General features: G+C 49.2%; 6 protein-coding genes across 6 annotated transcripts; 3 read left to right on the top strand and 3 right to left on the bottom strand.

Moving 5' to 3' along the window:
* Positions 1-711: 711 nt before the first annotated feature.
* N7525_003991 (uncharacterized protein) lies at positions 712-1,306 on the bottom strand (the record flags this gene model as incomplete). Its single annotated transcript, XM_002566246.1, has 2 exons — positions 712-942; positions 1,031-1,306. 2 exons carry the CDS (start codon positions 1,304-1,306, stop codon positions 712-714), a joined length of 507 nt encoding a protein of 168 aa, XP_002566292.1.
* Positions 1,307-2,767: 1,461 nt separating this feature from the next.
* On the top strand, positions 2,768-3,649 carry N7525_003990 (WW domain binding protein 11; the record flags this gene model as incomplete). The annotated part of the gene is made up of 1 exon (XM_002566247.1): positions 2,768-3,649. One exon carries the CDS (start codon positions 2,768-2,770, stop codon positions 3,647-3,649), a length of 882 nt encoding a protein of 293 aa, XP_002566293.1.
* Positions 3,650-4,621: 972 nt separating this feature from the next.
* On the bottom strand, positions 4,622-7,058 carry nimA (serine/threonine protein kinase nimA; the record flags this gene model as incomplete). Its single annotated transcript, XM_061212883.1, has 3 exons — positions 6,891-7,058; positions 6,767-6,819; positions 4,622-6,706 (listed from the first exon to the last, which is right to left on the bottom strand). Exons 1-3 carry the CDS (start codon positions 6,940-6,942, stop codon positions 4,622-4,624), a joined length of 2,190 nt encoding a protein of 729 aa, XP_061069904.1. The 5' UTR covers positions 6,943-7,058.
* A 346-nt stretch (positions 7,059-7,404) lies between these two features.
* N7525_003988 (ankyrin repeat and BTB/POZ domain protein) lies at positions 7,405-9,544 on the top strand (the record flags this gene model as incomplete). The annotated part of the gene is made up of 3 exons (XM_002566249.2): positions 7,405-7,731; positions 7,802-7,887; positions 7,945-9,544. 3 exons carry the CDS (start codon positions 7,405-7,407, stop codon positions 9,542-9,544), a joined length of 2,013 nt encoding a protein of 670 aa, XP_002566295.2.
* Positions 9,545-10,168: 624 nt separating this feature from the next.
* On the bottom strand, positions 10,169-10,560 carry N7525_003987 (uncharacterized protein; the record flags this gene model as incomplete). Its single annotated transcript, XM_002566250.2, has 2 exons — positions 10,169-10,357; positions 10,450-10,560. The coding sequence occupies 2 exons, from the start codon at positions 10,558-10,560 to the stop codon at positions 10,169-10,171; spliced, it is 300 nt and encodes a 99-aa protein (XP_002566296.1).
* A 204-nt stretch (positions 10,561-10,764) lies between these two features.
* N7525_003986 (DNA repair ATPase SMC5) lies at positions 10,765-14,596 on the top strand (the record flags this gene model as incomplete). The annotated part of the gene is made up of 6 exons (XM_002566251.2): positions 10,765-11,199; positions 11,260-12,171; positions 12,225-13,115; positions 13,171-13,243; positions 13,295-13,422; positions 13,472-14,596. 6 exons carry the CDS (start codon positions 10,765-10,767, stop codon positions 14,594-14,596), a joined length of 3,564 nt encoding a protein of 1,187 aa, XP_002566297.2.
* Between the last annotated feature and the right edge of the window lie 1,075 nt (positions 14,597-15,671).

Genomic DNA, 15,671 nt, shown 5'->3' with positions numbered 1-15,671 from the left:
AGGAACTTTTCTTATATTGCAGTGAACACCATAAGCCAAGCTATAATCATCCCAGCAATGGACATGGCCCAACATCAACGCAGAAAAAGAAAGCCCAGAGCAATGTACACGCAACATGCAGAAAGGGGAATCGAAACAACATGGGGGAATAGCAGAAGCATCAAATCAAGCAAGAAAGCGCAAAGATGGTCGTGTTTATGCGCTTGAAATCACATTAAAAATCCTTCATGATGGTCATCAAATCTCATGGATTTCCAGTACCGGGTGGAAACCGAGTTGTCATGGCCGTCATCGGCGCAGCTCAAGCAGTCGTGACAATGCGGCATTCGTTTCGAGGTCGCATGCTCAACACCGGTGTCTCGCCTCGGTAGTGCCGCGAGGCATGCAGTTCTTTCAGTCAATTGTTTCATAAAACAGATACCCAGTCCAACGAAATGTGACAAATCTGAATACGGTGGCTGCCGAGCATTCAAAAAGAAAAAAACGGTCCGTGAGGGACATTCGATGTATAGTTTTTTGTTCTGTCGGCTTTGGTATGTTCTGGTTCGGTTACTTGTGTGGAGGAAATATAGGTGTGTATTGGTCGGACCATCCAGTGGTCGAGTAAAAGCGAGATGTGCAGAAACGCATGACCGTACAGGATCTTTCGGAACGCTTCAAGTAGGTGTGTGTTTGAAGGAAGTATATGGAGGGAGTGTATATGGGAAGACATCATCGTCGGCGCCGAGAACTCTGGTCAATGCGGTGATCTAGGTTCTCGATCCGGCCACGGAATGATTTGACAATATCACGGATATGAGCGACCTTCGCCAACTCATTGTCCAACTCGTCGATAGAGGCCAGGATTTCACGGGTGCGGGCAATTTCGGCATCGGCATTGCGAATGACGTTTCCCGCACGGTCGTAGGTGTTTTGGATAGAGCGCTGCATTTGATCCTCGAGCTAGTGAGGATGCCTCGTGTTAAACCAACGAAATGTGATTTCCCGATGATATAGACATGCGGTCAAGAATCGCAGGGGGAAAACATACATATTCGATCCGGTGACTGATCTGAGCCTGCAAACCGTCCAGCTGGTGCGATAGTGCGCGGAGGCTCATAGGGTCTAATAGCAAACGGCCCTGACTGCTGGCAGCGCTGGTCGCGCGCGAACTGGAATTGCTGGTTCTCCCGGTGCCTCTGCCTCTGGCCACCCCATTGCCGGAATGGCCGCCCTGCAAGGCAATCTGCTGCTGCTGTCGGAGGATCTGAATCTCGGAGGAGGTGAGGCCAAGCGAAGTGTCGGGGATCGAGGCTGAGACGGACATTTGGTCCCGGCAGAGACATGCTCCGACCGCGACAGTCTACGAGGCGCCGATCAAACTCGAAGTGAGACCAAACGGACCACAGGTCATGATGGAGGATGGAGGGTATAGAGAGGATAGTTTGCGATATACTGCAGTCGGATCGGGGAAGGCGACTATTGACGGTTAAAGAGGGGAGGGAAGCTTCTTTTTCCTCCCTCATGAGGAGAAATCAAAAAGGAAAAAAAAAAGAGGCGGAGAAAGTAGGTGTGAGCCGCTGGGAGTTCGGCGGCAACTAAACAGCGCGCGGCTCGAGGGAAGCCAGTTACACTCCCCGAGGAAGAGCCTAGTGCCAGACCAGATTTTATATGTTCTGGAGCACAGGCTCAGGCGGAAATATGACACCTCGGACCTCCCCATAAAGAGGGGCTTGATGATGGAACGAAAGTCAAGGAAAAGATATAAATAATTATTTAGAACATTATGTATTTCTTCTTTTGATGCTTTAGTGTCTTTCTTTTGTTTCATTCCTTAAGTACTTCTTCAATGTATTTTATATTGGATATTGCGCAGGTTAGGCTAAATGCTCTGCACCTATCTCAACGAGGTGGAAGAAGCAAGAGGTTCTGCAATAGGTCTGCCAAAGCTATGGTAGAATTGCAATAGTTGATGATATACATGTGCCATGCTAACAATACCTCTATTAATACTCTGGGAAATATAAAAGTCCATATAGAGATGTATAATGTACGATATGTTGTAGTCCCAATTCCGAACCATGGTAGCTCTCTCTCCACTCTTCCTACGGAGGACAGCAGCGACCAGATGAGACTTAACTTTGATTGGGTTCAAAGCGCACCGCTTCTTTCTCCGCCTTAGCTGTGTGTAACTAATTAAGTAGTTTTCTGCCTGCCAAAAAATATCCAGGACTTGACCTTGGAACTCTTCCGGGCTGCATCACTCTGCACTTAACCAAATCTCAACTTCAACCTCAACCTCAACTTCTTTACTCAGCCACGACTACTATACCCAAGCTTGGTTACCTAGATTGTGAGGCTGAAACTGTCAATTTTGCTTGACACACCGCTCGTTCATAAGACTTTCTCACATTCTCACATTCGGCCTGTGAGTGTCACCCAATCGCAATCCCGGCCACCTGCAGTCGCGACCTGACGGCCCAACACGATCCATCCAGTCGAGGTGACCTAACGCACTGATCACCCTTTAGTCTGCGAAACAGACAAACCGGCTACCCTCATTGCGCGCCTTCTTGAGTTCGCGCCGTGGATTATTGTTTCCAACCATACCCGTCACCTGCGACAGCCCCACAGAGCCCAGACATTTGTACCGTGCCTAGTCTGCGATCTCTGGAATTGATTCGACGAGAGCTCGTGGCATTTATTACGGGCCTGGGCAGCTAGCTTATGCCGTACCGATAATTACGAACACGCACACCAATCCCAACACCAACACCAGCACGACGTCATGGCCAAAGACAAAGAGCGCTCGGTCAACCCTGCCGTAGCGCAGCGAAAACAGGATAAACAAAAAGAGTTGAGAAAGGGCAAGTCAGAGGCAATAGCGCGCCGAAACGAGAAACTTGCGCGCCGCAATCCAGATCGAATCCAGCGACAGATCAACAGCTTCAAAGAAGCCGAGGAATCAGGACAACAGCTACGGCCGCGCGATAAGGAGCTTCTCGAAGCGCTGGAGAAGGATTTGCGGAGCGTTTTGAAGGCGCGTGAAGCTCTTGGCGAAAAGGCGCCCCGGTTCGACCATGGCGGCAGAGGAGGCCGCCAGGGTGATGGTGCGAGACGAGGTGGTGGTGATGGCGTGCTTGGGAAGCGAAGGCGAGGCTCAGATGAAACAAGAATGCCTCATGATAGTGACAGTAGCGATACGGATGAGGACGTACGAAGGATACCCATGCCGCGGGATACACCGCCACCACTCCCGCGCCAGCACCAGCGCAGACGGGATGACAATGTGCCTTCAGAACAGAACGTTGAGCTCAGAGGTCCTCATCCACTGCCATCTCGTCCGACCGCGGTTCCAGCGGCCAGGACTGTTTACGAGGCGAAGCCCCAAATTCGGGACTTGCGTCAAGAGGCGACCAAGAAGTTTGTTCCGGCTGCCGTCAGGATGAAACAGCAGTCAATCAAGGGACAGGGGAAGTTGTTAGAACCAGAAGAGCTGGACAAGCTTGAGAAAGCAGGGTATAATGCCGGCCCCGTTCCGGAAGCACAGGGTGACGATTCGGCACAGGAGGACTGGATGTTGACGTTAGAAGAAGAGGAGCGGCGTCTTAACCAGGAGCGCAAGTTTGTTCAGATAGAAGAGGTCGAAGATGAGGAGTCGTGGGCTTAATATCTGACCTCTTGAATATATATTTCATCAAACGTGATGCACATATCATGCTGCGGATTTCAATGGGATGTGCATACTTGTGTATACCATCTAGTAGTCTGAAGGAGTGGCGAAGTGTTGGTCATGTACCTTAGGGCTAATACTTCGGAAATGTCTCGACTCACATGCCTAGAAAGTCAGCATAGCATTTACAAACCTACTAAAATTCTGGAATGAACGACGTATGTTTGCCTATGAAAGTAGGTATGTACACCCAACATTAAAGCATTGCAGCACCGGAACTCCAAATTTGTAAAACATGAGACACCAAAATGCAATGAGCACTCTTGAAGAACATGCCTAAGGACGAAGCTTCCAGACTTGAAGTAGGGCTAAGGATTCCCGAGTGACTGCAAATATTAGTCCAATAATAAACAGCAACATATGTGCAACGGACGAGGATACGACGAGTAATCAATTAGACATTCAGAGAAAGAGGAAGCAGAATACAAAAATTCAACAATCGGTGCATGGCTAATGCAAATAAATGTACAAGAGAACTCGGATCATCTCCTTGTTTGAAGGAAAGGGGCATGACGGCATAAACAACAAAAGAAAAAGTAGTAAAGAGTCGAGTCGGTGAGGCAAGTGTGTAGCCAACGAAGGCAAAGATCCATGGGCGTGCCCATGGACATGTGTATCAAACTCCGTGTCTTGCATGTGGCAAGGATGCTCCGAAAAAATTAGGGCCAACTCCGTGACATAGTGGGAAAGTATGCGCAAGAAGCGAAAGTGCAAAACCCCAAAATGGTGGGCAACGGGAACTGAAAAGAAACCAAATCATCCAAATCTAAGACCAGGAAAAAAAGAAAAAAAAACCTCCAGTCCGGAACAAACTCCAATCACACCAAGGCGCCATAAGAAATCCGAAACCAGAACCAACCCGAAAAAAAGACAAAGTAAATGCAACAGAAATCTGATCTGAGTGAAAGACTACCGCAGGTTGCGGATAACCTTCTTGCCGCGGGCAAGGAAGGGACTAGGCATCTCATCCAGTTCAGGGTTCCAGATAGCAGGAGCATCACGTTCAGAGCATTTTACGCTCATGGTGGGACCGCCAGCGCGTGAGTCACTGGCACAACGCTTGACTTCATCCATCGGACGGCCTCCGGCTCTCGCCTGTGCAAGTTCAACCAGAGTGCGGCCACCCATGTTGCGTTGCATAACAGCCTTGAACATCTCTTCACCGCCACCCCCATTCTTGACAGGAGGTTGTTGCTTCGAGGTACTCTTGCGAGTTGGCGATGTGCCCGCGTCGGCAGCGAGATTGGCAGATGAGGGGATTTTAGTTAGACGGCGATGGGGAGACCTGGATCTGCTCTCACTTGCACCGCGCTCTTCAGACTCGGAAATAGATGCACTCGTCGATTGAGGAAGGCGAGTACCGCTGGAAGGGAACAAAGAAGGCTGAGTGCTAAGTTTCTGCATGAGAGCCGCGGTATTCTGACGAAGTAGAGGTCGTCGAGGCGCCTTCAATGGGTCGGGCTTCACCTTGGGCCGAGTTGGTGAGGGCAAGTCGGGGGTATCGTCCTCATCATCAGAGTAGGCCAGGGTGGGCTCCCACTTCGCTTTGTTCCGCTCCGCCTCTGCAAAGATGTTGCGCGCGCCTCCTTGGCCGGAAGTGCGGCGAGGGGACAGGGAAAGCGAAGCGATTGAAATGGGTGACGGCTCAGCCATTTGAACGTCCACCGGTGAATCAACAACGGTCTTAGACCGACAAAAGGGCGTTCGCGTCTCTTTCTTGGGCTGTTTTCGGGCATTTGATGGAGGAGAGCCAAGGGACAGCTGGCTGATGTCGGCGCTTGATGAGGGAGTACTATCGCTGTCGTCTGTCATATTTGCAGAAGACCGAGAAGACCGCCAACCTTGGTTGCTGGATCGAGAGGACCCAGAGCCGTGGGTACTTGTGCGGAATACATCGTCTCGGGCGGTGTTGTTATTGGAAGTGTTGTGCTTGTACTTCTTCACTTCAATGGCAACCCTTTCTTGCACTTCAGACTCAAATCGCTTGCGGAGTCGATCAAGTTCGCTTTGCACCTGGCGATCAATCTCCAAGCGTGCTTTGACCTCCCACTCTCGTCGAACTGTATTTTCGATTTCGGCCTTGATATTTTGCTTTTCTGATTCTCTCTTAGCGAGGTTCTGCTCCATTTCGCGGACTTTATGAACAGCGATCTCCTCACGTCGGCGCAGGGTCTTTCCGAGGTCAACAACCTCTTTCTCCTTGCGCATCAAGCGGATGATAGGAAGATTAATCAGAGCGGAAGTATCAGGGCGGTGATCGGGATTGACCCGCAGACAGCTTCCGATAACGTTCTTGAGCTCTGGTGAATAGTAATCAGGCAAGGGAGCAAATTTTCCCTCGCGAATCTTTTGGACTAGTTGAATGTGGGTGCGAGCGTTGAAAGGGGGCTCTTTCTGGCAGAGCTCGTACATGATGCAGCCCACCGCCCAAATGTCGGAGCGCAGGGTGTATTTTTCAGCCGCACAGATTTCCGGTGACATGTAGAAAGGTGTACCAACATAAGTTGATGCAAAATCATGAGACTGCATTTGCTTGGACAAGCCGAAATCGCCTAGCTTGACGGTGTTGTCACTACCGAGGAAGATGTTCTCCGGCTTTAGATCGCGATGCAAGATAGTGACTTGCCCCTGTTTTCCCTTGAGACCAGACGGCTTGGGAGGTGGGCCCAGAATGTTTGATCCGACCTCGGCGGGATCAGATCCGTAGTGACACCGGAACAAAGCAGTGACAAGCTGGGAGAGAATGCGCCAGACAAACTCCTCTTCGGCGTATTTGTTGGCTTTCTTCAAATTCTTGATAACCATACCTAGGTCTCCACCACCACAGTACTCCATATAGAGGTACAGGTCCTGGCTGGCCTTGAGATGCTCCCGGTGGTAGTATGCGACGATGTTTGGGTGACGAAGGGAACTCAAAATGTTGAACTCGGCAGTGAGTTGTTCGCGTTCTTTCTGTGACATTTTGATGTAATTGATTTCCTTGCGGCATAGTATCTATAGGAGCAAATTGAGGTTAGTTCTGGTTGCAAGATGCCAATAATGCACTACACTTACGAATCCATCTGACTTCCGCTTGACTTTGCGAATGATCCCGAAGGAACCGCAACCTGAATGAATACACAAGATTAGTTTTGAACATATAAAATATGAATTGGGTTCACAAGAAGGCAGAGCATACCAATTTTGTCCAAAATCTCATACTTATCGGCCTCAGCCAAAGCAATCGCCATGGCTATAGATTGCTGTAGAGTTTAGGACAATAAGTTGAAGACGAAACAGGTGAATGAGAGTCAATGATGCATGAACGTTGTGAGACTAGATCCTGTGTTAGTAAAAAAAAGAGTCGAACTGCAGAATTGAAGATTTGAGGAAGAGTCAAGGCATTATGAATTGGAGCTTTGAAGATGGGTGTTTGGGGGATCGTTGCTATGCAACGGTGATTATGGCGCTTTCCCGAACCCGGCAGGCGGTGGGGGAAGGAGATCAAACGGTCGTCAGGAGAGGCAAAACCCTGAAATGACGTTTGTTCAATTACAGTTCGATGGCTTGCACACCTATGTACCTACATTATGTATACTTGAAATATATATATCCAATGGATACTTCAACCATTAGATGTCTTTTTATCACACTACTAATTCTCAATGTCTGTACAATATAGAAACCCCCTTAATTTCGTAGTTCACAGGTACATGGTCACGTGCTTATCGATAAGCCTGTTTCCGCCCCGCCATTGCCGTTTGCCCTCATCCCACTTCGACCTGTTGTTGCTGGCAACCTGCATGATGGATGAGCCAACTGTGCTGCGGAAGGATCAGCTGGAGATTAGCTTAGTCAATGAGAAGCAGTTGATTAAGGAGGGCACTATAAAGGATGATAACCCTTTAGATCTCAGTGAGCCATTCCATCAACTATGCAGCGCATGTCGTCAGGGCGATTTGAAAGTCTGCCAGGAGAAAATCACCGAGGGTGTCAATGTTAATGCTCGTGATCCCTATGATTATACGCCATTGATCCTGGTGAGTAAATATATTGACAAACCGACCATACCCATCCCGCGTACCACATCCTAACCGATGGAACCGGTAGGCGAGTCTCTGTGGTCATTATGAAGTTGTACAACTTCTTCTTGAGTCCGGTGCACTTTGCGAGCGAGACACGTTTCAGGGCGAAAGGTAAATAGCAATTGATCCTATATAGAGTGGCTAGAATTAACGATGGTGGTTTTATAGATGTCTCTATAATGCCCTAAACGACCGGATACGAAACCTCCTCCTGGAATATGATTATTCCAAGTCCACGGACCCCCTCCAGCCGCTAGCCGCGCATATAACTTCGCTTCTCACCCGTGAGTCTCCATTGACGGCAGATATTGTTGTGACTGCATCCGATGAATCGCTTCACCTTCACAAATTTATCCTCGCGGCACGCTCTCCATATTTCCATGGTAAACTAGCTGTGGCACCACAATCTGCAACATTGGATCTCCCCAATACCATTCCTCCGGAGGCATTCGGGGCCGCTATCAAATACATGTACTTTGGTGAAGCCCCTCGGGACTTGAGAAGTGGACCTGGAACAGGCTTCACGGAGTCAGAGACATTTGCAGGGGTGGATAGAATCTCCAAGTACTTGGAGATCCCCGGTCTCCTAGACAGTATTCTTGATAGCGGAGATAGGAGACGTGCCAGACAAAGAAGAACCGACGATATTTCCAAGGGCCGAGATCAAATGGAACAATGGTTCCAGGAGAATATTCTGGGGAACAAGCTCGAGGTGGAGACTTCGAAAGTGAACGAAGTGAAATGGGATCGAAGCAATGCAATCTTCGCTGATGTTCTTCTGAGGGCGGATGAACTCCCCGAGGAAGAGGAGGAAGCGAACATTGATACACCAGAGGTCAGCAATGGCACATCCAGTTCGATTCCCGTTGGCCCTATCTCTACCTCGAATGAGAAGAGACTTGACAAGCCGAAATCAGTTGTCTTCCCATGCCATCGAGCAATGCTTTTACGGTCTGAATTTTTCCAGACCATGTTCACATCCACTTTTCGCGAAGCTTACCTCAAGGAGCATCTGACAATCATCGATGTCAACTGTTCGCCCGAGGTCTTGGAAATTATTCTTACGTTCTTATACACCGAAAGAGCCGATTTCCCCTTAGAAATCGCGATCGATGTCCTATTCGCCGCAGATATGCTCTTCATTGAGAAGCTGAAGACAAAAGCCGCCGTGGTCATCAGCACCCTCGGCAGTGCTGGAATGTCCCAGGCTGAGGCTGCGAAAACTCGAGGAATGGCGGACGAAGATGATATTGACATTTACTCAATTGTTCGAGCTGCGTGGTTGACGCGCGTGCAGCGGTTGGAAGAATTCGCCGCTCGATATCTCGCTTATCGACTGGAAGCACATATAGATAGTCCAGAATTTGCGGAGTTGATTAAGGAATCAGCATCTCGTATTAAGGCGAGACAGGAAACCGATTCCATTGAAATGCTGGATGATATCCGGTTCTATCTTGGAGAGCGGTTTAGATTGAGATTTGATGAGGCTGGTCTGCATGAGATGATGGAAGAAAAAGAACTACCGGAAGATCTAGACGAAGACGGGCAGCCAGAAGACGTTATAAGTATTACAGAAGATATCCAGAACCTGGATGTTTCCAGAGAGGCTATCCCCAGTCAAGGCCAGCAGCCGCACGTCCATGCCCCGGAGCTTCGAACTCTCGACGGCGCCGTTGTCGCGGATGAATTCTCGGAAGATGCGATGAACTATGAGATCCTGCTCGAGAAGCTGGATGACTTGCTCGAAAGACTCAATCTCGAGGCTTAGGCGTTCAAGGTTTTGCCGCTGGCCTCCAAATTAGCCGGCCAACAGCGTCTCCTGATACCATCGGACTGTTCAAGTGGCTTCTGGGCTGATTGGTTTATCCAGCGGCCCTGGATTGGAGATCAAGACAGTGTCTGGAAATGAAAGGTGCACCTGTGAGGAACTTCGACATGCACTCAGCCCTCTGATGGAACCTTTGTGGTGACACTCATTGCAGACTCCCGGCAGGAGGGAAAAAGATATGTTTTTGTCTATAAACAAAAGAAGTAGTGCCTGATTTTGAATAGCACATCAGGTTATGTACATAAAAACTGATATTGCCCAGTGACAAGCAGTCAAATTCATTAATAGAAGTCCAATGCCTCCAGACTTCGCAGGCCATGATTTGATCGTGTAGATGCGACTCGAAGATCACCTTCAAGTGAAACTGGTCTGGCAGAAATTATTACGCGGCTAGTGGATATTGAGACCTTGTTGGAAATAGTCGATAGCCCCCGCCTTGTATTCGAATCGAAAGTGGTGCGCGGCCCTTCGGAAGATCAAAGCGTGCCGGCTGCATCGTGGGTTGGTTCGCATAAGCGGTAGTTGTGAATCCGTTGGCTCCGTTCGGCAAAGACTCCGTAGTGCTCATCGACTTCCATTCTGTTGATCCTGATCATTACCACCGATGCCTTTCTGCTGCTTTTCCAGCATCCTTGCATCCAAGTCCCGTATCTGGTTCTCGATTATGCCTCTCCGCGCGATCAAGTTGGAGCGCATTCCCTGCAGGGCTTTTGTTTGCTCATCAAACGTTGATTCTTGCCGTTTCTTTGCTGTCTATATCGCATGAATTGTTAAATCTGGAATGGGATTCAATGACACGACTGGAGACAAACGGATGACTTCGGTGAAGATGGATCCGCTCATACCTCAGCAATTTCTTGATTTGTTTTAAGACCAGCTCCGTAAAGAGTGCCCGTAATAGTAATAGAAACGACGGCAGCAGTTAAGACCAACCTCTTGATATTCGGAGGAGGCATGGTGAGTGCTATACAAAGTCGAAGCTGCTTGGTCGCAACTAATTGGCCATTTCGAGGCTTTCACCGCCTACTAAACCCAGACTTTCTATTGATCGCGGACGCGTTCCCCTCGCGTTTGACTTGAACAAAGAGACGCCGAACAAAGCGAATTCCACAGACAGCCCATGAGGCTCCCTCTACATCTACTTGAGGGTTCCAACCAACATGGCGTCACCCAGTCTTCCTCGTCGTCGACCTCACAGCGAAGATGAAGAGGAAGGCGGAGACCCTACGTTTACTCCTCCAGCCCAACCCTCGAACCACAAACGCCCCCGCTTGGACCCCACTGAGAGCGATGATGGCTCCGAGCCTGGAGCCGAGAGTGAAGGTGGAGGCGAAGGAGAAAGTGATGGGGATAGTGCTGGATCTGAAACACCAGAAGCAGCTTCTCAGGCCCCGCGTGCGATAGCCCACGATGGCCTTGGCCCCGGTGGCTATAAACCGGGTGCGATCGTGCGGATCAAGGTGACAAACTTCGTGACATACACGTCGGCAGTATTCTACCCTGGACCAAAGCTCAACATGGTCATTGGTCCAAATGGAACGGGCAAAAGCACCCTAGTCTGTGCCATCTGCTTGGGCCTGGGATGGGGACCTCAGGTATGACCCGGACTATAATACTGCACAGCCTTCTCATACTGACACTAATGTGATTGCTAGCATCTTGGACGCGCTAAAGACCTAGGCGAGTTTGTGAAGCATGGGGCCCGGGAGGCTACGATTGAGATTGAACTATGCGGACCGCCCAAGATTGGTCACAATCCTGTCATCCAGCGAACCATCAAGCGTGATGGCAATAAGAGCTCATTTACAGTCAATGGAGCGAATGCCTCTAAGAATGATGTGTTGAAACTGGCCCAGTCTTTCGCCATCCAGGTAGACAATCTCTGTCAATTCCTCCCTCAGGATAAGGTCGCCGAGTTTGCTGCACTCACGCCGATTGAGCTTCTTCATTCCACGCAAAGAGCAGCGGCTGGTCCGGAAATGACCCAGTGGCACGATGCCTTGAAGAGGCTAAGGGCCGAGCAGAAGAAACTCGAGATGGACAACAGTGGCGACAAGGAATTGCTAGAAAACATGGAGAATCGTCAAGAGATGCAAAGAGCTGATGTCGAAAGAATGCGCCAGAGAGCCGTGATCAAGCGAAAAATCGAAATTCTTGAGCGTTGCCGTCCAATTGTGGAGTACAAGGAACACCACAACGCTGTCGAGGCCCTGAAGGTTACCAAGGCTGAAGTTGAGCGTGAATATCATCGGATCCAAGCAGAGAACGAGCCTATTTTGCGTGCAGTCAACGCCAAAGAGGCTTATATCGCGCAATTGAACAGCGTAAAAGACGACCGAAAGGATTCTGTTGGCGAGGCATCTAGGGTCGCTGCTGAACGCGGCCGAAAAATCGATGAATTTGAGAACAAGATCAAGGATCTCAACGATCAGATTGAGGCCGAAAGGAAAAGTGGTCAAAGGCACAAGTCCGAAGCAGCATTGGCTCAACAAGCTATCAATAGACTTCGACGCCAACAAGAAGAGGAGGCCGTGGAGTTCGACCCGGAATTTTACAACGAGACCTTGGTAAGAAACTCTAAATACTATATCGTTGACCGGTATGCTTATCACCGCATTAGAGAGAGAAACGGCTCAAAAAACGCGAGCTTGAGATGAAGGCCAGAGAAATCCAAGACAGAAAACAGCCTCTTCAGGACCAGCAACAACAGGTTCAAAGGAACATCCAGCAGGCAGAACGCCAGCTGAGCAGCTTGGACTCGGCCTCCGGCCAGCAAGAACTCAAGTTGCAGAGACTATCTCACGATACGCTGAAAGCCTATAGGTGGCTTCTTGAGAACCAAAGCAAGTTTGAAAAGGAAGTCTTCGGCCCTCCAATCGTTACGTGCTCAATCACCGACCCTAAATATGCCGATGCAGTCGAGTCTTTATTCCAGAAGACAGACTTCACATCGTTCACCGTGCAGACCAGGAAAGATTTCCGCACCTTGCAACATGCGATTAACCAAACATTGGGGCTCCATGACATTAGTATCCGCACTTGCTCGCTGTCCTTAGATACTATGAGGGCTCCAATGCCTAACGATCAACTTGCCCAGTTGGGATTCGATGGTTGGGCAAGGGACTTTCTGGTTGGGCCCGATCCTGTCATTGCCATGCTGTGCAGCGAGAAGAACCTGCATTCAACACCTATCGGACTACGTGAAATCTCAAATGAAGTGTTTGCCCGTTTGGAGGAGGGTGTGATGAGCTCCTGGGTATCTGGAAAAAGAAGCTATCAAGTGACTCGGCGTAGAGAGTATGGACCTGGTGCCACCTCAACCCGGGTTCGAGAGATCAAGCCTGCTCAGGTGTGGACCGAACAGCCTGTTGATGTTTCCCTTCAACGTGAACACCAACAGAACATCATTTTGTGGAATGAACAGCTGCAGGACATCAAGGAGAAGCTCGAGTCTGAGAGGGCTGCCGTGCTAAAGATACGCGAAGAACACGAGCAGGCCGAGCGAGAAATGGTATTTTGAAGAGTTCTCTTGCTTTCATCACATCGCGTACTAACTTTTACTGCAGAACGACATTGAGAAAGAAAAGAGCGCAAAACAGACCGCTCACACTCAGTATCGAGCAATCCCCGAGAAGATCTGTATGTTTCGTTTCTTGTTCTGCCGTCTGACACTAGTCTAACAACTTGCAGCTCAACAAGAGGCCAAATTTCGAAACATTACATCGATGTTTGATGGGGTACGGGGAAGAGTTCGTGGATTTCGCAACCAGCAAGACGAAATTGCAATTCAAAAGGCTGAGGCCGCTGTCGAATATGCCGTAAGTTCATCACTGATATTTCTGTCTACTTTTATCTAACGCAATGCAGGATGCCGTGGAATTGTTCCGCCAAGCTCATGAGGAGCTCATGAAAGTCGAGGTCCTACTCTTGGAGGCAACTTCCGATCTTCAGACCCTGCGGCATCGCAACATTGATAGTACGAAGCTGCTCGAAACAAAGAGACGAGAGGCCCAGGAAGCTACAGTCAAATTAAGGGAATCCAAAGTGAAGGCCAGAGCAGTTTTGCAAAAAGCCCAGCGAATCAGCCGAGAACTACACGACGAACCCGACGCGCAAGCTATACTTGAAGGACTCGACGATCATGACATGGATAAACTGGAAGCCGACATTGACTCCGAAAAGGCCCGCCTGGAGCTCACCCATGGTGGTAGTAGCCACATGATCAAGGAGTTCGAGGACCGTGAAAGATCCATCGAGAAGTTGCGCTCCAAACTCGCCGACTTCCTAAACAAGCTTACGGAACTTGGCAACGCCATCGCAGACATCCGCAAGGACTGGGAGCCCAAGTTGGAAGCGCTCATCGAGAAGATTAGCGATGCCTTCTCGGATTCCTTCCGCCGCATCGGATGCGCTGGCCAGGTTACCTTGGGCAAAGCAGAAGGTGAACCTGGACCCAATGGCGAGCCTGGTGCTAGCGAGTTTGGCGAGTGGTCGATCGTGATCCATGTCCAGTTCCGCGAGGGCGCGGGCCTGTCGGTCTTGGATTCACATCGCCAGTCTGGTGGTGAGCGAGCCGTGAGCACCATCTTCTATCTCATGGCACTCCAGTCGCTCTCGGCCTCGCCGTTCCGGGTTGTTGATGAGATCAATCAAGGTATGGATCCGCGAAACGAGCGCATAGTTCACGGACGCCTGGTCGACATCGCCTGTGCCTCGAGCGAGACCGAGGAAACCGACGAGAATGGCAACCCCATCGGGGGTGGTGGAGGTGGCCAATACTTCCTCATTACACCGAAGCTGCTTGAACAACTATCTTACAAGCCGGGTATGCGGGTGCTTTGCATCTACAGTGGAGAGCATATGCCCGAAGATTATGATAAGACCAACTTCAAGAAGGCAATCAGGAGCATGAGGGCAGTGGCGGCCGGCGCGATCACCAGTGGGCCATCTGAGCCTATGCAAAGCATTGGTCAAGTGGACGTCTATGCCTAATAATGAAGTTCTCGGGGATTAGTTTATTCTTTTGCGATACCCAATTTACCCCAATTTATCCATTTACCAGTTTACCCAGTCTACCCCATTTGCCTCATTTGGCCAGTCTCTCGAACCTCCGATAAGAGGCCCTTTGATCTCTGATTTCGGAGAAAGAAAAAAGGAGCATATCTACGTATGTTGTAGTCATGAGCAAGTTTGTTTTACTATGCATATTGTCTATAATGACTATACAAATAGATCAGACGATATGAAGATCAGACCAATCCCAACGTGGGTCTCGCACAGACACGGAGTGGCCGATCATGCATATGGGGTCAAAAGGGAGCCGCAGTGACCAATTCAAAGAGGTTAACGAGGCCCTTACCAAAGACGGCAAAAGAGGTCAAAGACCGTTTACGCCTTTCTTGGCTTGTTCCTCTTTGGCCTAGAAAGTTCGATGAAAAGGATTCTCATCCCTGCTTCGGATCGGACGATTGGACTGAAAAAGAAATAGATCGCTTGGTATAATCAAAGGAAAAAGAAGAGAAAAAGAAAAAGAAAAAAAAAAAAAAAAAAGAAACCTGAAAAAGAAGAGAGCTCAGATCGAAAGGTCGATCACCGGAGGATTGCACACCAATAGGCGGTCAACAATGACATTTCGCTATCAACTCTAATCTGCTTTTGATTTCAATACTCTTGTCTTCTCTAGGTAGACCATGCATATGCACGTTGATCGACGCCTTTTTGGTCTATTCATTATTCTAGTCTTTGCCTCTTTGCCTCTTGTATATGTTTCATGTTTCAGATATGTATTATCCTACTCCGAGTCTCTCTTTCTTTTTTTTTTCTTTTTTCTGTTAAGTTCTTGTTACTCATTACACCGCTTACTTTCACCAAATTGGCTTACTGGACACTTTCTATTCTGTAGTGAGTCACTTGTCTCCTTCCTACCTGCAAAGCCGATACATCAGGTTTCAATACCAGTGATGCATCATGGCGGAGAGTCCTGCACGGCCCTCAGACTCAGATCAACGCATTGGTCACTCTATTGCTTGATCCTTTTCAACGGCCCCCATAACGTGGCTTGGGGTCT

Source organism: Penicillium rubens (assembly GCF_028828025.1).
Source record: "Penicillium rubens strain IBT 27055 chromosome Unknown utg000002l_segment0_segment0, whole genome shotgun sequence".
NCBI classification, from domain to species: domain Eukaryota; kingdom Fungi; phylum Ascomycota; class Eurotiomycetes; order Eurotiales; family Aspergillaceae; genus Penicillium; species Penicillium rubens.
Note: the sequence above shows the minus strand (reverse complement) of the source record. Positions and strands in the feature narration are given on the sequence as shown.